The sequence below is a fragment of the Loxodonta africana genome, chromosome 3 (assembly GCF_030014295.1).
Source record: "Loxodonta africana isolate mLoxAfr1 chromosome 3, mLoxAfr1.hap2, whole genome shotgun sequence".
Lineage (NCBI taxonomy): Eukaryota > Metazoa > Chordata > Mammalia > Proboscidea > Elephantidae > Loxodonta > Loxodonta africana.
In genome coordinates, this window is record NC_087344.1 from 61,572,169 (window position 1) to 61,591,021 (window position 18,853).

Here is an 18,853-nt window from a genome sequence, read left to right on the forward strand (position 1 = left end):
GTTCAGGAAATGTCAGCTGCTCTGACTGGGTGCTACCACGCTGGCCCGTGCACTCAGTCGTCGAGTCCTGCAGACTCTAGCCCCTTAATATGGCCCATGGCAGTTCTCTCCATCTCCTCCTGGTCTAGGATGTCACCATGTATTCTGGGTTACTGTAGCAGCAACCCATCATTCTCACTCCTCCCTGTCTAGAACCATCGTCTCGGCAGTGTCAGCCCCCACCCAACTCTGAGTAGCAGCCCCTCCCATCTCTGTACACTTCCGTATCTAGACCCACCACTCTGCATTACTATCTTTATGTCCATGTGACCATAGGTTCCTTGAAGGTGGGCTGTGTCTAATTCCTTTCAGTGTCTCTATTTCAGAACCAAGGAGCCCTGCTGGCACAGCAGTTAAGCCCTTGGCTACTAACTGAAAAGTCGGTGGTTCGAACTCACCAGCCACTCCATGGGAGAAAAGATTACAGCCTAGGAGACACCGTGGGGCAGTTCTACTCTGTCATATAGGGTTGCTATGAATAGAAATCCACTTGTTGGCACACAACAACACAACATTTTGGGATTTATCTCAGTGGAAAATTCAATAAACATCTAGTGGACTGAATTGGCTTTGAAGCCCCAGGGTCAAAGGGATCTGGGTGGTTCTGAAGAAGACTGGGTTGAACCTGCACTAGCCTAATGTGCAGTGAGAAGAGGTTCTGTGCCCAGGACTTGCCCAGCCTCAGGGGTTGCCTGAGTGTGGACAGGGGCACTCACTCACCAGGGGTACCTTCTGGAGAGAGCCCAGGACCGTGGAGGCTAGGCAGCCCATGGCCGTGAGAGTGGGGAACTCGCCTTCGGAGAGAACGTGCTGGTCACCCTCAAAGTTCTTCTCATCGAACAGGATCCAGCTGGGGGAGGGGAAGAGGAGGGAATGAGAGGGTATGTGAGCCTACCCCATTCTCAGCCTGCTCAGGGCCCCCTGCAGTGCAGAAGAGTGGGTGCAGACTTGATCCCCCTAGTCCAGGAGAGGTCAAAGAAACAGGCACCGCAGCCATAGGGACTGAGGTCAGACTCAAGGAAGGACTGAATGAAATCATACTGCCCCTATGGATGGGGATTTGACGATATCAAGCAAACTACATGTGCAATTACTCAGCAATCTCATTTCTAGGAATCTATCCTAAGGACACTCTTCAAACCATGAAGTGACACGTGTGCAAGGCTAGTCATTGCAGCACTGTTGGCAGTAACGTGATAGTGACTTGTGGCTATGTAGGGGAAACTCTGATATATATATACAGACACACTAGAGATATATATTGAAGTATTTACTGGAGAAATTTTATGATAGGGCTGGGTTTTTAAAGACTCCACATCAAAAAAAAAGAAAAAAGAAGGAACAGATGGAACAAGATTGGGGTTTGCCATACTATAGTACCTAGGTATGAAGGTTTTATATCGTCCTTTAAAACTTCCTTTTGTGTGTTTTAAGACTGAACGTCTCAGAGCAGAACAGCCAAGTCTCAAGGAGGCTAAGGGGTGGAAATCGTCTTTTTACAGGAAATAAAGACCTTTCTCCTGCAGCCCTGATTCTCAAGTTAAGTGTTTCAAGGCAGCTCCCAAGTGCCCTCCCCACCCCCCGCGCTCACCTGCCGCCGTGGACCCGGCAGGACTGGGGCTGGAAGAAGGGCAGAGAGGCCTGGTCATCCTCGAAGGAGATGTGGTCGCCCAGGAAGTCGGGGCCAGAGAAAAGCTGAATCTGGGGGCAGAAAGGGAGATGAGAGCGAAGGAGTGCGATAAGATAAGGGAGACGATGGTGAAGAGGGGGAGAGGTTTGAAATGCGGGGAGAGGAGACGTATGCCCCTACCAGCTCCCTAGGGAGTCTCTTCCTTACCTTTGAGACAAAGTGCAGATTGTGTTCCCCGACCTAAAGGGAGGGATCAAAATTTCGAGACTTAAGGAGGGTAGCAGCCCCCAGCCTCAGCACCTCTGGTGTGCATATTTCAGATCCTTAAGTGGCGCCCTTCTCCCTTTCAGCATTAGCCCCGCCCCCTCCTAGAGGCCCCGCCCCTCACGAGCTCCCAACCTTGTCCTTCCGGACTCCACCCCTCAGCGGAGGGAGCGTCCCCGACTCCATGCCCCGCCCCTCGCAGAGGCCCCGCCCGCCGCGGCCGCACGCACCTGCAGGACCGGCTGCAGCGAGGCGAGGGCGCTGTTGCCCGCGCCCCAGTCCTCGCAGTTGCGGTACACGCCCTTCTCCAGCACGTACTGCTTGCCGGAGAAGCCCACCTCCTGATAGGCCACCCACCTGCAGGAGGGGCGGGGCGCGGGTCGGCGGGGGCGGGGCCATCACCTCCCCTGGTACGGCCCCCGCCCCGCCCGGCCTCGGGGAGCCCGGCTCACTCACACGCCGCTCAGCACGTGGATGGCTTGAGTATGTGGCCCGTGTCCCGCCTGCTCCACGTCGGGCAGCGCCTCGCTCACCTCGACTCCGGGCCCCTCGAAATCCATAGCTTCAAACAACACCACGGCCGGGTCGGCGAAATCCTGGGGCCCAGGGAGAGTCAAGCCTGGGTCGGAAACAGCCCCTCCCGCCTGAGGACAGAAACCCCTGAAAGTGCCCAGAACCCAGGGATGCAGCCCACCGGGGGAATTCGGGATAAGGCATCATTGCAGCCTGAGGAAAAGCAGCAGGAGGGAGAGAGGCTAGATCTCAGGGAACATTTCCAGGTCCTCTGGAGAACTGAGAGTGAGGTGGAAGCTCACCCCTTGTAAATTGTACTAGAGGGAAGCCTGGTTGTGGCAAGAGGGATGGCCCAACTGCCCTCGCTTACCGTGCGGATGACCCGCAGGGAGGTCAGCACCTCGTCGTACCCTCCCCAGTGTGACCAGTCGGCGTATTCCCCCTCCTCCAGCAGGTACTGGTGGCCCCGGAAGCCCTCCTTTTCGTAGCCCACCCAGCTGGGGAGGGAGAAGATGGTCAGTCGCAGGAAGCCCATGAACGGGTAAGACAGCTGCCCCCACTCCTAGGTGCCCAGGGCACTCCCTGCCCCAAGGGTAGAGGCTGGTGGGGGGAGGGGTGAGGTGGAAGGAAGGGTGCTTTATCCTCACCAGCCCCCAAGGACCCGCAGGGACCCCACGGAGGCCAGGTGGGGGCTCTGGCTGTCCTCTGGCTGCCTCAGATTGTAGATGTCTCGGCTCACTTCCCAGCTCTGGCCCTGAAAACCTGGGGCCTCAAACACCACAGCCTGTGGGCGTGACAATGGAGAGGTCAGGTTGGTGGGGAGTCGTCTGGGCCCAAACACCCAGCCAGGCCAGGAATGGCTCTGCCAAGAATCAGCCTAGAGCCCCCAGGCCTTTACCTAATTCCTGTCTGCTCTGACCTCTGACCTGACACAGCAAAAGCCGGTTGCCAGTGAGCCCATCAGGCTCCATCCTCCCAGACCCAGCTTCTGGGCCCCATTGCCCTCTCTTCCCCAGAGGCCTTCTTTGACCCTGAGGCTCTTACCTTGGGTTCCCCTGGCCTCTCCACACTGGGGCAGCCCTGCAGAGGAGACAGAGATGAGATACCAGCCCAGAGGTGGGGAAAGCATATGGGCTGGGGACCCAGGATTTTCCTGATCCTGAGACCCCTGAAAATGGCCACCTGTGTTCTCCCTTTTTCCCCGCCTCTTGGTCTAATCCTGGTTCCTCCGATCCCCACGCCCAGTGGAAGCCCCCAGGCCCTGCTTTTTCCCACAGACTTTACCAGGCTGTGGGTGTGCCTTGCCCCTTACCAAAGTCACGGGCTTCAGGGAGCCCACGCTGAGGTTGGTTGTGCCACAGGCCTCCAAGGTGTGGTACTCTCCAGGCTCCAGGATGCAGGGAGTGTCCTCAAAGAAGGGTTTAGGGTACAATAGCCACCTGGGGGGCAGCAAAGAAGCTGTTACACCCAATGCTGCAAGGGATACAGATTGGTGGATGGGAGGGAAGATTTTGAGGGGGAGACCTCAGGGGGACCCCCATCAAGGGAAATCTGGAGGACATTTCAGACCCCCATAATCTCTTGCAGTAGCCATTTTATTGGCCTCCCTGCCTCTGGCCTCCTCCCCCTGAATTTCACACAGCAGTGGCCGAGTTCTTTCTAGCACACATATCTGGTTAAAAACCACCAGTTTTAAAAACACACGCATTAAAGCCCAGTAGCACAAAAAGGCCTGTGTGATCTGACTACGGCCTTTTCCCCAGCCTCACATCTCACTACTTGGCCCTTACACTGGCCAGACTGAAATTTCAGAGTCTAGATCTCTCACCGCTGGGCCTTTGCATGAGCTGTTCCCTCTTCTAGATACACTCTTTGTGCATTCATTCAATTAACAAATACTTTGGGGCAACCATTCCGTGCCAGATGCGGCTTTAGGCGTCAGGGGCACAGTAGTGAACAAAACAAAATCTTTGCTTTCATGGAATTTAGATTCTTCTTTCGGCCAACTCTAGCTCGTCCCAGCTGAGGTGCCCCCTCCTCCAGGGAGGCTTCTGTGACCACCACCACCCAGCTTAGTGCTTTTCTGTGCTTCCACAGCCCCATGCTCCCTGCCACCATCAGCCTGACACTCTGGATTCCGACTGTTTACTTGCCTGTCCCCACAAGTAAACTGAGCACTCTTTGAAGGCAGGAACTGTGTCCTGTTACCTCTGTGTCCCCAGCACCCAGCCTAGTAAATATTAAATGAAGGGATTCCAGAACACTCCAGACTCACAGTCCTGTGAAGACAGTGATAGATGCCACCTGCAGAGGCCTCCCTAAGCCTTCGGAGTTCTCCAAGGCTTGGGTTAGCTTCACCTGCTCCCCTTTGAGGTCCTCCTCAGAGAACAGGCTGATCTCCGGGGTGCTGTAGTCCTGCAGAAGGAAAAGGGTGGAAACTGAAGGTCAAAGTATCCCGTTGGAGGCCACCCCTGCCCCCCACACTTCCCCAAGTGTGCCCAGCCAGGGCCCCAGGGGGCTTCTGGAAATCTTTGTGGCCATTTCCCCCAGATGTAGGAAGGTAGCTGGGTGTTCTCAGCAAGTTGTGCCAGACAAGCCTGACACCAAAGCCTTTTCAGGCCCACCAGGAACCGTTGAGGCGCCATGCCCATCCCCTTGCCTCTGAGTACTCTGCCTTCCACGCTGGTAGAGGGACAGGCAAGACTGACAGCAGCTGAGGTCTTTGACCCTTCCTTTATGTACAACTCCTTCCTCTGCCCAGACTGGCTTCTGCCCACATCTCATCCCGGGAAGCAGGAGACGCTCTGCATTCTGGGTGTTTGTTCCTCATTAGGACCGTTTTTCACTCACTCATTCATCATATGCTTGTGAAACATCTACCAAGTGCAAGGCAGTTCCCCATGTCCCTTATTCCCCTCAATGGCTGTCACTACTCCACTCACAGTTGAGGAAGGTGAAGCTCAGGAAAGTTAAGCAATCTTCCCAAAGTCACACAGCTTGTAAGTAGCAAAGTTAAGAATAGACCATTGTAGTTTTTGTTCACTATTACCATCCAGCACCCCCCACATGCCTGGTACACAGTAGGCGCCCAGTTAATATCGAAGGAATCAAATAAATACAGGTCCATCTGACTTCAAAGCTTGTACCTCCTTACCTCCCACACAAAGATGAATTTATTGTGAGAGGCTCACAAATTATCCACAAACATCTGTGTGTTTCTGAGAAGCTTTGAAAATTCCTGTCCCCTCCTTTGCCTGGCTTGGCCACTGCCCTAGTTAAGACTCATCATCTGTCACCAGAAGGATTATAATAGCTCTAGACTTGGGATAACTCATTCTTTCACTTAAAAAGTGAAAGATAGGCCCCAGCTTTCTCTTCCAGGTCTCCCTAGTGCCAAGATGGTTTTTCAGTCAAACTTAGTTTCTGCAGTTTACAAATTTGTGCTGTGAAAACAATAGTTTTTTTTTTCCACTTTACAAATATGAAACCACACCCCGCTCCCTCAAAATTTAGCAGTCCCTCCTGCGCTGGAAATCATAGCCCTTCCTGGTCTCAGGCCTCCACCTGCCAGCCAGAGAAATGTTTCTAAATCCCCAATCTGGTTATACAGCTTCCTGCCTCAAACCCAGCCTCATACCCTGGCTTAACTGTAAGGCCTGCAGGGCAGACAGCAGATCTCCCCTGCCTGCCCATCGCTGGGCACAGTGCCTGGCACACAGCAGACATCAGTGAACATCTGTGAACAAATGAATGAATAAACGCCCTGTGGCATCCTCAGGTCTGACTGTGGGCCTGAGAGCCTGGGCCCCCAGTGGAAGGTGACTCCCATGGAGAAGCTCACAATAAATTATCCATAAACATCTGTGTGTTTCAGAAGCTTTGAAAGCTTTGCCTGGCTGGGCCACTGCCCTAGTTAAGACTCGTCATCTCTTGTCATCTCTCACCTAGTTCTCCAGAACCAGCCAGCACTTCCCCAGGCTGTTTTCCCAAGCTGGGGCTTGGCCTCTGCCTGGCCCCTGCCTCTTCAAGTCAGCCTCTGCACACTCCCCACTTGGATCCAAGGTGAGAAATCTATAGGTCTATGCACAATTCAACCCCAGATTCCAATGCTAGGCAAGCAAGGCTGTCTCCCTCCGAAGACTGGAGTGTCTCGTCTCTTTGACTGGCACATGTTTCCCTCTCAGACTAGGATCCTGGAGGTCAGGGCCCACAGCAGACAAGGCAACATCTGGCCTCCCATCCCCATCCTCAGCCCACTCACCTGGACAACCCTCCTCAGGGAGCCAATGCCTTTGGGGCTCCATGCTGTCCCTGGGGCTTGGAGTTCCACATCTCCTTCAGGCAAGACCAGCTTCCGGCCCTGGAACTCCGGCTCTTCATATAGCACCCAGCTGTGGGCACAGAGACCCCACAGTCACTGGGTGGGAGGGGGGTGTACCCTCAAGGCAGCTGATGGGGTTTCTGCTAGGTTGGCCTGGACACTTCTCACTGTCCCCCACTCCCCAGGTTCACAACCAGGGCCCCCACTCACCAGCCTCGCACCACCCTTATGGAGGCCACAAGGGCCCAGCCTGAGGCATCAGCAATGTCTTCCCAGACCTCCCTGCTGCTGCCCTGGCAACTGGGCTCCGAGAAAAGAATCATCTGGAGAAGGCAGAAAGGAGGTCCTCAGGCCCTGTCGCCAGGCTCTTGCCTCCTGCTGCCCCTGCCCCACTGCCCCCACACCCTTACCTTTCCAGGCCTGGTATTCAGCTTGCCCTGGGTCTTCAATGCTGGGCTCTGGGAGAGAGGGGAGTGATAAGAAGCCTTATGGGGAGTTGCTTCCCCACAACCTGCTGTCCCAGGGATCCCATATCCTCCCTATTCTAAAACTGCAACCCCAAGGAGCTGGCCCATAGAGCATGCTGCACTTGTTCCCAATCCCCAGGGGTCTCATCAACCCTGTCCCAGGGGCTAGGTGCCCATCACTCCCCTTCCCCAGCTTTGAAGTCACCAAGCCCTTTGGAATCCACAGTGCAAACCTGCTATATGGATGGGGAGATTGAGGCCCACAGAGAAGTGGCTAGCACAAGGTCACACTGAACTGGACCTCAGACCCAAATCTCCTGCCTCCAGAGACTGTGACTTCCAGTATAATGCTCCTCATGCCACCCAAAGTCCTGACTCAGGTGAGGCCAGGTACCCTCCCTTGCCCACCCAGGCCTCACTCACCCACCCCTCCAGGGGCTGGGCTTGGGCAGGCTTCTCTGGCGCTGGCCTTTCACTGCAGAGCAGGGGCAACTGTCCTGGCACCTTCCTGAGCCCTGGTGCCCTGTGGGGCGGCAGAGCAGATAGTTTTGTGCCCAGTGGCTCCAGGGTGGGGGCTTCCTTGGTGGCAGGCACCAGACCACCAAAGAGAAGGCTGCCTCCAAGACGGGAAGTGGGCCTGCTGCCAGCCTGCCACTCAGGCCCCAGCTCTGGGTGGGAGCCCTTGACACCTGTTACATGCTTCTTCATCATCTCCAGAGGGGAGAGGAAATCCTGGGGAGCCTTGGCAGGCCGGGTTTCCCAAGAGGGGCTGGGCCCAGCTTTCTCCTGCCTGCGCTGGAGCTTCTCATCGTCGCTCAGGTAGGGGTTTTCTGGTTCCTCCTCCTCCTCTTCCCCCTCCTCCTCCTCCAGTGCTGGCACCTCTTGGGGGCCAGGCCCTGGCACCCATGGCCCAAGCTGGTCCTCCTCAATGGCAGGCAGCGTGGCATACATGGCCAGGTAGGAGGAGCGGGGGGCTCGTGGCATCCGCTGAGTGCGGAGGATCTCAGGGGGCTCCATGCTCCGCAGGGTATCCAGGAAAATCTCCAGGTCTGCAGTCAGGGCCACCTCATCTTCCTCCCTCGATGGCTCTGGGAGCACCTTGTCCTTGGTGGAGTCAGGGACAAGCCGGGACTTCAGGCTGGCCTCTGTTTCCAATGGCCCGGTTATAGGGGGGCTTCCTGGGCTGGGGGACACCTTGTCTACTGAGGAGGATGGGACAGGGAGGACAGCAAGGCCCTGGACAACCATTTTCTGAGTAGAAAATGGGATAGCAGAAGCACCAGAGTCCTGGACATCCTGTTTTTGGGTGGGAGATGAGATGGGGGTCCCTTCAGAGCCCTGGGCAACCTGTTTGGGAGATGGAGTAGCAGGAGTAATTGGGCCTTGGACAACCTCTTCATTGGTGAAGGAAGGGGCCAGGCTGCCTTCAATACCCTGGGCAACCTCTTTTTGGGTGGAGGATGAGCTAGGGCTGCCCTCTGGGCCCTGGACAACCTTGATTGGTTCGGGGGATGAGGCAGCAGGAGTACCAGGCCCTTGCACTACTTCCTTTTGGATGAGGGATGGGTCAACAGGAACACCAGGACCCTGTACAACCTCTTTCTGGGTAAGGGAGAAGGAAGAAATGTCTTCAGAGTCCTGAACAACGTTATTGCTTGGGGAGTATGGAGCAGAAAAACCTGGGCTGGGGACATCCTTCCTTTTTGTAGAGGATGGAGCAAGAAGTTGTCCAGGAGCCATGGCGACCTCGTTCCTCACGATGGGCAGGGTGGTGGTAGCCGGAGGATCTGTGAGCCCTTCTCTTTTTACAGAGGGCAGGTCATGGGGCACCCTGGGCTTGAGAGTGTGCTGGGACCTGGAGTGAATGGGTACCACAGGCTGCTCTGGGGGGTGCACTAGGCCCAGGGAGGGGGTATGGGTCTGAAGTCTGGGAGAGGAAGGTCCTGGTACTTTGCCCTGAGAAGTCTGGAGAGAGAGCTGACTGGGACCGGAGGCTCCCTGCACCCTAGAGGCCTCATGGGTCCTGGCCTCTGGAGCTCTCCCCTGGTCTTGGTCTGGGTGGGTGGCAGGGACATGCTGGCATTGAGATGGGTGAGTACCAGCTGGGATGCCTGCAGGGGCCAGAGCAGATCTGTCCTTTGGCTCTGCTGCCCCAGTCTTAGGCGGCTGCCCCAGGACTTCGCCTGCTGTGCTGCCCAGACCTGGGCTCCTTGGCACAGTGACCGTGGGCCTGGGAAGCCGACTGGCAGGTGGGCTGTGCTCAGGAGGCACAAGGCTTGTTAGCAGCTCCAAGGCCTGGCTGTGGCTGGGTGAGCCCTTTGCCCGGGGGCTCACCACCACTGCCCGGACCGTGCGGGCAGCATTGCGACCTCTGGGCAGGGCGTCGCCTGGTAGCACCGGCCTCACAGTCACAGAGCTGCTCACCCGTCGGTCCACGTGCCCTTCCACCACTGTGGTAGTCCGCACAGTGCGTGTCACTCGCCGTTCCTCACAGATCCGAGGACCCTCGCTGGTAAGACCTATACCTGGGTGAGGGCTCAGCTCACGGGGCCCAGGCAAGGGCACGAAGAACTCATCCCTGGCTGGGGCTCCTAGGCCTGGGGGCTCAGTCTTGGGGGGCTGGGGGCTGCCATCAACCTGGTCCATGGCCTCCTTCAGCCTCCCCACTGGCCTCTTCTCCTTGGGGGGTGGTGTGTACTTCTTGGAAAAGATGGGCCCATGGCTCTGAAAGCTATTTGAGCCAGCCTCATCCCGGGGGCCCTGGTAATTCACAGTCTCTTCTTCCCGTGTAGCAAAACCATTGACTTCCTCTCGACAGTGGCTGTACTCAAACTCCCGGGAGGCTTCTGTCCGGGTCCCTGACACCAGAGATACCTTGTGAAAACGATGTCTGGTCTCTTCCCGGGCAGGAGGCCGCTGCCGCCACGTCAGCGTGGAGCTCACCACTCGGGCCTCGGCCCGGGCCGCGGGCCCACCTGCCTCCTCCATGTTGGGCCCCGGCAACGTGTCCTGAGGTGTCCTTGTCTCCCTGTGGTCCAGCTCCCTGCAGGTGGTGCCAGGAAGAAGAGAGATGAGGGTCAGGGGGTGGTGAGGGTAGCTCCCCACAATACAGGATAACTACTACTGCCAAGGTCAGGCTGGGTGACCTTGAGCAAGTCACTTGACCTTTTGGGCCTTTGTTTTCTTGTCTGTAAGATGGACATGATACTCCCAACTCTGACTTAATTCATCAGGGCCCCTCATCCAGGCCTTTCCCCAGTTTTAGACGATCCCCTAGGCCACGGTTCTTCAAAGGGTGAAACTGAGAACTAAGCTTGGGAGCAGAGAGAAGGAAGAAGACAGAAAGGAACATGGATCTCTCTGTGTTAGTAGTAATAATAACAACAGCCGTGTACTGAGGGCTTACTGTGTGCAAAACATCTTGCCAAGAGCTTTACAACTATTGTCCGGTTGAATCCCAGAAGAACCCCATGAGTTTGATACTTCATAAAGAATAAATTATTAATAAATTACAAACAAGCAATCCCATTTTACAGATGAGGGGAAAAAAGGCTCAGAGAAATTAAGTCACTTGGCCAGAGTCACACAGTAGCAGAGTCAGGACTTGAACCCTGGCCGTAAAGTCCATGTGTTTAACCACTATACCAAATTCCTTAACGTATTTATCTGGTAAATGAAGATTCTTTGATTTTGAGGTTTGCTTTTCAAGGGAACCACAGTTTTCCTGGAGGGTCCAGCCTCTCACCCCTTGACTCCAGAAGTCCCTTCCAGCTGTACTGACCAGGAGAACCCTATTATCAGACCCCAAGGACCCCGGAAAGCTCCACGTGTACATCCCCAGCCTCAGGACCAGCCTGTCTTCAAGTCTGCACCTCCTCACCACAAGGCAGCCCCCAGAGACCCCACCCTGGACCCAAAATGGACCCACTGCCCACAGCTTCCATGATAAGGAGACCCCTTCCCCCACCTCCACCATCTTCCCTCCTGAGAAGCTAGTGGAACCTAGAACTTTGACCCTGCCCTGTGTCCCCAGCAGTGACTCAGGTTTTATGAGGGGCAGAGATGAAAGGGGCTGGGGCCCAGGGAAGCTGCCGAAGCCTGATCTGACTCCAGGACCACTGGTGGCTATGACAGTGCCTGACCTGGCCTGGACATTTGGGGAGTTGGGGGGTGTGGGCTAAAATGGATCACGATCCTTTCCCCCTGGCTTCCTGAGAGCAGAACACCCCAGACACCTGAGGCCCTGGTTCTCAGCCCTTTACTGAGGCCCCAACACCTTCCCCATCCTCACTACTGAGCTCCCTTTCTTCCCATGGAACCCCTATCCTCCTCACTAGTACTCCCCTACCTGGAACTTCACCCCCTCACTGAACCTGTAAGTCCTTGCCCCCCCTCGCTGAGTGTCCTCCCCGTTTCTGAATAACAACAACAACTACCATTCGCTGAGATTATTTGTCCCTGGTAGCACTGATAGTAAGTGGCAGAGCCTGGGTTCTAACTCACTCATTCATTCACTATTAATTGTGCCAGGTGATATGTTAGATGTGGGTTAAGCTCATCCAAAGCTGACTTCCCCATGAAGGTGGTATCCTAGGAGTCCAGAGGTCAACAAATTAGACATAATAAAACAGGAACCACATTTGGAAGGCCCTGTGGGCTTTGGCAGAACAAGAGCAGAGCAGCTTCAAAAGAAGGTGTGGGTAATCAGATCAGATCTTGTTAATGACCTCCTGAACATCAAAATTCAGTGCCTTTCTCAACTCAGCCCAAGCCCTGGACAACACCCCGATAGTTACTCATTCCACAAGCATGGGTTATTTGCTTCTGCTTGCATACCTCTAGGGACAAGGAGGTCACCACTTGACAGTTCACCACTCCTATCCCTGGATAGTCATGGTTGCTATATTCTTCAATCTGTGCTGAAATCTGCTCACCTATAGCTGCCCCTCTTTGTCCTTGCTTTGAAAATACCTTAATGGCCCAGGATGCCCTTGCTGGGCCAGACGATGGGCCCATTCCCAGAAGCCCTCTCATCTCCAGGGCCCCAGACCAGAAGTGGATTTGTTGGCATGGTGACCTGTGATCTCCAAACAAGACGTGTGAGGCTGGGAAGGGAGAGGCTGGGGAGGGGGCGGGGGGAGTGTGGGAAAGAGCTTTGTCTAACCCAACAAGTCCTGGATTCTCCCCGCTTACCTGTGAGTCACCCCCAAACTAGGCCAAACCAGTCCACAGGCCCACACGCCGGCAAACACATTCTTCCTCACAGGAGCACACACTGACACACAGACAAAAATGAGCACAGGCACAAAAACACACACAGACAGACATGTATAGTCAAGGGCACACACAAACACACAGGCGCACACTGAGACGCACAAGCAGACACAGTCAGAGTTATAAATGTACATAGAGACAATACAGACACACAAATCACGTACATATACACAGAACACACAGACACAGTGACACACCCATGCCCACATTCACAATACAGTTAATTCACACACATGCTCTCCTTCCCTTGAAACTTACCTATCCTTGAACATAGACACACACACATGGGTGCGCACATATCTTACACACCCCTGCTTGCAGCCCCAACTGTATTCTGCTCACACACACACACACATACACACATTTACCTACTCCTGGCTCAGAGAATCCTCCCCCAGTAAGGGGAAATACGGGATGGTGTCCCGGAGGTCATCTTCCTCCCTCTCTAAGTGAGCCCCAGCCTCCCACGTGAGTCTGTCATTATCCACCTTGGCCCAAAATAGCCAGGGAATGGCAGAGAAAGACCCGCATTCCCCCAGCTGAACCTCCCGCTTCTTTCCTTCCCCCTGCTCAGGCCTCTTGCACCCACCTTCCCTCTCTCTTCAGCCCTTCTCTCCTTCCCAGGCTGGGGCACCCAAGCAAGCCTCAGGACAGGCGTAGGACCAGGCCTACTGACTCCTGCCAGGAAAACCAAGGCATCCCCAATTCTGCCTCTTCTAGTGGTAGTAAAAACAAATCCCACCTCCACAGGATTACAGAAAACCCTGGAGTCTGCAGATCAGCCATGCTTAGCCCTCTGGGTTCTGCAGAAGGCCAGAAGCCTCTTTGAGAGACAGAATAGAGTCATGGTTAGAGCATGGGCATCTGTGTTAGAGAAACCTCGGTTCAAATTCTGGCTTCTTCCTTTCCAGTTGTCTGAGTTTGGCCCAGTGAATTAACCTTTCTGAGCCTTCGTTTCCCTGTCATAACTGGTGGCAGAGGAGGGGGCAGTGTTAGTCCCTATTTCTTGGAGCTTTTGTGAGGATTAAGTAAAATTATGCTTAGAAAATAAATCATAAATGGCAACCACCACTATCATCATTAGGAACTTTTCAAAGCCCTGCCTGATGCCCAGTTCCCCTTCCTGGTCATCCTGGGGGGGTTCCATATTCATCCCCTTCCTAGTAAGTTTTGGGGAACCCACCTTCCACCTTTGAGCCTCCCAGGCAGATTTAGGAGAGCCGTTTCAACACAGATAAAAACTAAGGCTTGGAACTCTCGCCTGTGGCTGCCAGCAGAGCCAGGTAGGGTAATTATTGCTGCCACAGAGGCGTTATTAATAAGCATCCCTGCTGTTTTGGCAGCCCAGCTCTCCGGAGTTCAAAGTGTGTTCCTGTAACTACCTCCTCCTTCCTCATCTCCAGCTACAAAATCCATTTGACACCTCAAAGCCCAGAGAAGTTAAGCAACTTGCGCCAGGTAACCCAGCACCTTTTCTGGGTGCCGATTCCCAGGCTGGGTCTGTGGCCTCCTGGACAGAACCGAGAGTGGTAGGTGTTGACAGGAAGGTGGCCCCATCCTCTCCGGGACAGAGTTTCCTCCGTCTCAGGTGGGCAAAGGAGAAGAGCAGCAGTAGACTGAGGGTAGACTTAGGGGAAGAGGGCAGAGCTAGAGCGGGAAGGGGCGGCCAAGTCAGCTCTGGCTCAGGGAACTGAATGAATGAATGGGCCTCAAGTTGAAGAAGCCCAGGAAAAAGGCAGAAAGACCCAGGATGTGGCGGCCAGGCCCGTGTCACCCCCTCCCACCCCACCTTCCCACACAGGGACGGACCTCTGCTCACCGGCTGTGTGGGGACCCAGATTTCCGGCTAGTCTGGAGCTCCTGCTGCTGGGCCATGCTGTCCTGATGTGGTCGGGCTCTCAGCTGGCGCTCCTGGGGCGGGTAGGTCCGGCACCCTGTGATGGGGCGGGGCCCCTGGGGAGTCTCCGGCCAGCCCCTGGATTCCTCAGGGCCACAGGGTTGGGGATCTGGTCGGGCCGGTTCAGGCTCCTCCCTCTCCTCCGCAGGTGCCTGCCCACACCCCTGCAGGGTGACTGTGATGTGGTAGCGGGTCCTTCTGGCAGAGGGGTGCACATGGAGGGTTTGGGCTGGCTCTGGCAGGGCCGGCCCTGGGATAGCGGGCTCGCCCTTTGCCCGCTCTGCCGTGGGGAAGGGTGCTGGGTGGGGTAGCAGGAGCACTTCTTCCAGGTTACAAGGTGCCTCAGGCCTCAGAGGGACCTCTGGGGCTGTGTATGGTGGCTGTGGGCAAGCACAGCCTGGGGGTCCCTGTCCCAAATGTCCAGGAACTGGCACCAGGCATGAAGGGCTCCTGGCACAGGTAGGCTCTGCTGAGACCACTGCCAATGCCAGGGTCTCAAGCCCCATGGAGGCAGAGCTGGCCAGGTCAGAGGCGCTGCCCACAGCTGGCCTCCGCAGGCGCCCCAGGGGCTGAGCAGTCCCCCCTGAGCTGTGTTGTCGCTTCCAAAGCCAGGACCCATGGCTCCCTCCCTGTAGGTCCCATTCTGAGCGGCTCTGGGTCTGGACCTGCAGAAAGCAGAGGTGCGCATCAAGAGGGACAGGGGCATGGTGACATCTCCCCCTTGCCCTCCAGCCACCCCTGAACACTGTGGCTGCCCACCTGGCACAGGAACAGTTGAGCAGAGATCTGGCACCAAGCAGAGGTGCCCTAGGAAGAGGCTTCCAGGGCCCCCGGAGCTGGACAAAGGGACAGAACTCTGGACAGGCCCTTCAGCATTTACCACTTCCCATTCTACAGATGAGGAGTGCTGGCCTCCGCATTTGACTCGGAGAATAGTGACATAACTAAGTCAAACAGCAAGGCAGGGAGGGCTCCCAACTCTCAGGTACCACACAGCCTCCCAGGTGACAGAGGCACCGGGGGCCTGCCTACACCTCCCAAAGGGTGGTGACCTTGGCTTCCTCTCAGGCTGACTGCTATCTTCCCAAGCACCCATAGGCCTCTGGCCCTTTGGCAGCAGCTGTCGTGGGGATTAGGGGCTGTGTGGACAAGCCTGCTGAAAGCACCCATGGCCTCTGCACGCGTCGGGCTTCCAGAGAGCCTGCAGCCACCTCTTGGGTACCCCTTCCAGGCCAAAGAGTCCCACAGCACACTTGGCAGGAGGTACTTGGGCCTAGAGATATAGCTGGGGCATGAGGGTGCCAGGCAAAATGGTCCCCCTGAAAGTGAGGCAGCACCCGACCTCTGTCTGTTCCCTTCCCCTGGGGTCCAGCCTGGCTGTGGGAGTGGGGGAGTGGGCTCAGGGTCCCAAACCCACGTGGACATTGCCTTCCAACCTGTTCTCAAGGATAAGGTCTGTCGTTAGCAACAGAGGAGCCAAATCTGGGGTCAAAATTCTTCCTAGCAGGGACCCTTGATCCCAGATGCCTTGATTTACTTATCTGTGAAATAGAACCCCACAGCTTCTTGCTCCCCAAGGACTGGACACCTCAAGAGACAGGAGAGTGATAAACTATGGAGGCCTGGAGCGAGGCAGGGTCCCTAGAGGATGCAAACGGTTTGCTCTCAGCTACTAACCTAGAGGTTGGCAGTTCAAACCCATCCAGCAGTGCCATGGAAGAAAAGTCTGGTGATCTGCTTCCCATAACGATTGCAGTCTAGAAAACCCTATGGAGCACAGTTCTACTCTGTAGCGCATGGGGTCACCATGAGTCAGAATCGACTCCATGGCAACAGGTTTGGTTTTGGTTTGAACAAGGCACCCTGGGTTTAAGACCTCTCCTGTCTTACCTTCCCTATATGTAAATGGGAGTGATAATAACAGTACCTTCCTCCTGGGATTGCTGTGAAGATCCTACAAGATAATCCATGCAGGGTGCATGTAACAAGCACTCAGTTATACACTAGTAACTAACTATTAATGGCATTCAGGGCCAGACAGAGACACACGACTGAGCCATCACCAGGGGAGGCTGTCCCCCGTCCCCCCAGGGGAAGGACACCTTGTCACCATCTAATCCATGGCTCAGGTCTGAATTACAGATGGGGAAACTGTGGCCAGATGATGAAGCCACCCACTCAGGGTCATTCCTGAGGGGATGTGCCAGGAAAGGGAGAAAGAAGGGGCCCAAGCTAAAGGAGGGGGTATAGAGAAGGGGGCCCTAGGAGCAGGCACAGCCCCTACCTGCTCCCCAGAGGCCCCAGCATTAGGAAGCTCGTGTTTCCTGAGCACCCAGGCCCCATACTGGGTGTTTTACGTCCATTACCTTATTTCTCACAGCAGTCCTGAGAGAGAGGCACTATTGTCCCCATTTTGCGGACCAGGAGACTGAGGTTGCAAGTGGGCGATGATTTGCCCAGGACTTTTACAGTGGCAGAGGGAGGACTGGAAATCCAGTTACTTGACCTGTAAGCCAGAGCTCTCGAGCCTGCACAGCCCCTCTCTGAGGTTCTGCCCTCTTCCCTCCCCGCTCCCCTCTGGCTTCTCTCCTACCTTGAGGCTGAGATTGCTGGTGCTGCCCTGGGCCAGGTCAGGGCAGCTCTGGCCACCCCAGGGCCTGGGAAGGAAGCACAGGGGAAAGGGATAAAGTAGCCTCCTCCTGTCCCCACACCTCCCACCCCAGACTGGCTCCAGTGGCCCACAGCCCAGCAGGGTGAGCTCCTGAAACCTCGGGGAAGGTCTATGCTGTAGACTCCTCTCTACCCACCCCCTCCAGCTGTCCACTCCACCTCCAGAGAAAGAGACAGGGATGGGTTTGGAACCAAAATGGGGACTGGGCCTGTATCAGAGAAACACAGAGAAAGGATAGGACCCCAGTAATCCCAAAGCTCGCCGCCTGCTCCAGCCCTCCTCTGTGTCAGGCTTAACACTAGGTCTTGTGCTTCCATGATCTCCTTTAAGCCTCACAAGAATCCTAGAAGGTGGATATTAGTGTTCCCATTTTTCAGATGAGGAAACTGAGGCCCAGAGAGATAAAGGGCAGCCCTCACCTGTGTATTCTGCCCCCCATCCCAGGCAGTCATCAGGGACTGGAGGCCAGTGCCTCAGTGCCAGGGTCCCATTCCCATGGCTGGTGAGACGCACATGGCGTGTGTGTCATCCCTCTGGCCTGGGACCCTGCGCAGCTCCACCCCTACCCTCCCCACCCCTGACTCACCTGCACCCCAACCCTGCCGCCTCCTGAGGGGGAGGGGCAGTGCCATCTGGGCCTATAGGGCAGGTTTCTGCCAGGCAGGGTAAAGGGGGAGGGTGTGTCTGCCAGGCAGCGGAGGGCAGGTCCCTGGCAGGGTGTGGGTACCCCCAGGCACCCAGGCATAGGGTGGCTAGGGCCTCCCCTCCCCTCCTTCCCTGGGGTGAGAGGACAGTGCAAACTCCTCCCCTCACTCAGCTCCCACCACGCCCCCAGCCCCGCCCAGGTGGGCTGAAGGCAGCTGTGCCATGATAAAATCAGAACAAATTGCCCAGTAACTGCACAGACACATAAACACCCCCCTTCGCTTGCGCGCACACCCATGCTGTCTGCAGATACATGGCCTGTGAACTCCTGGGCCCTCACGGATTTTCACTATGCCTCTCTCAACATTTGACCCTGCCACCCAGGGAGCGTTTTACTTCCATTTGGACATCAGAACCCTCAGCTACCAATGAATGGGCTGGGAGAGGTGAAGCAATTTGCTCAGAGTCACACGGCTAGTAACATCTCTAGCTGGAACAGAGCCCAGGCCTCCTGGCTTTCAGTCCAGCAGCCTGCCCAGGCAACCAGGCAGCAGTTTCAGAACGTGGGTTCTAGGGTCAGACTGCAGGTTCTGATGTCAAACTACTTAAGCTTGTATCCTGGCTCCATCACTTCCCAGCTGTGTGACTTTGGGCAGGTGATTTTACCTCTCTGAGCCTCCATTTCCTTATCTGACTCACACAGGATACTCATAGGATTGCTATGACAATAAAATGAGATAATCCAGGTAAAATGCAAGAAGCAAGCGCTGAATAAAGGTTTATTGTTATTACAATCGAGAGCTATCTCCAGGTGTGGGGATGACAGGGGAAAACCTCTTGTGGAACCTGTCATACTCGATGGCAGAGGGACAAGATCTGAGGTAAACAGGCCTGTGATGTGAGACTCAAAGTCCACACCGCAGGACGAACTACTATGTTTGCCTTTAAATCCTCTCCAGAGAGGAAATCATTGTCAGCAGGTCGCCTGCCAGACTTCAGAAATTATAGAAGTTGTTTTAAAGTTTCAAAAGAGCCCAAGGACTTTGTTTTCAAACTTTAAATTGGCAAAGGGTGTGTCATATATACAACAACAACAACAAAAATTTTTAAATACCGTTTTCACATTCACATA

At 55.4% G+C, this 18,853-nt stretch overlaps 1 protein-coding gene and 1 long non-coding RNA gene across 4 annotated transcripts in view; one reads left to right on the forward strand and one right to left on the reverse strand.

Moving 5' to 3' along the window:
• Positions 1–18,853, reverse strand: part of CRYBG2 (crystallin beta-gamma domain containing 2) — a 29,842-nt gene that overhangs the window by 6,069 nt on the left and 4,920 nt on the right. For 2 of the 3 annotated variants that reach the window (XM_064281506.1, XM_064281507.1), the window contains exons 3-18: positions 16,999–17,062; positions 14,328–15,070; positions 7,658–10,277; positions 7,178–7,225; positions 6,978–7,090; positions 6,708–6,837; positions 4,722–4,861; positions 3,759–3,885; positions 3,491–3,526; positions 3,094–3,230; positions 2,817–2,943; positions 2,390–2,529; positions 2,164–2,290; positions 1,877–1,909; positions 1,631–1,740; positions 760–889 (exon numbers count right to left, since the gene is read on the reverse strand). In XM_064281506.1, coding sequence (XP_064137576.1) covers positions 760–889; positions 1,631–1,740; positions 1,877–1,909; positions 2,164–2,290; positions 2,390–2,529; positions 2,817–2,943; positions 3,094–3,230; positions 3,491–3,526; positions 3,759–3,885; positions 4,722–4,861; positions 6,708–6,837; positions 6,978–7,090; positions 7,178–7,225; positions 7,658–10,277; positions 14,328–15,070; positions 16,999–17,062 — 4,825 coding nt within the window. The other variant, XM_064281509.1, reaches the window with a different exon arrangement.
• LOC135230710 (uncharacterized) lies at positions 2,471–6,931 on the forward strand. Its single transcript, XR_010321331.1, has 3 exons — positions 2,471–2,987; positions 6,395–6,508; positions 6,631–6,931. It is a non-coding gene; the product is annotated as an uncharacterized LOC135230710 (long non-coding RNA).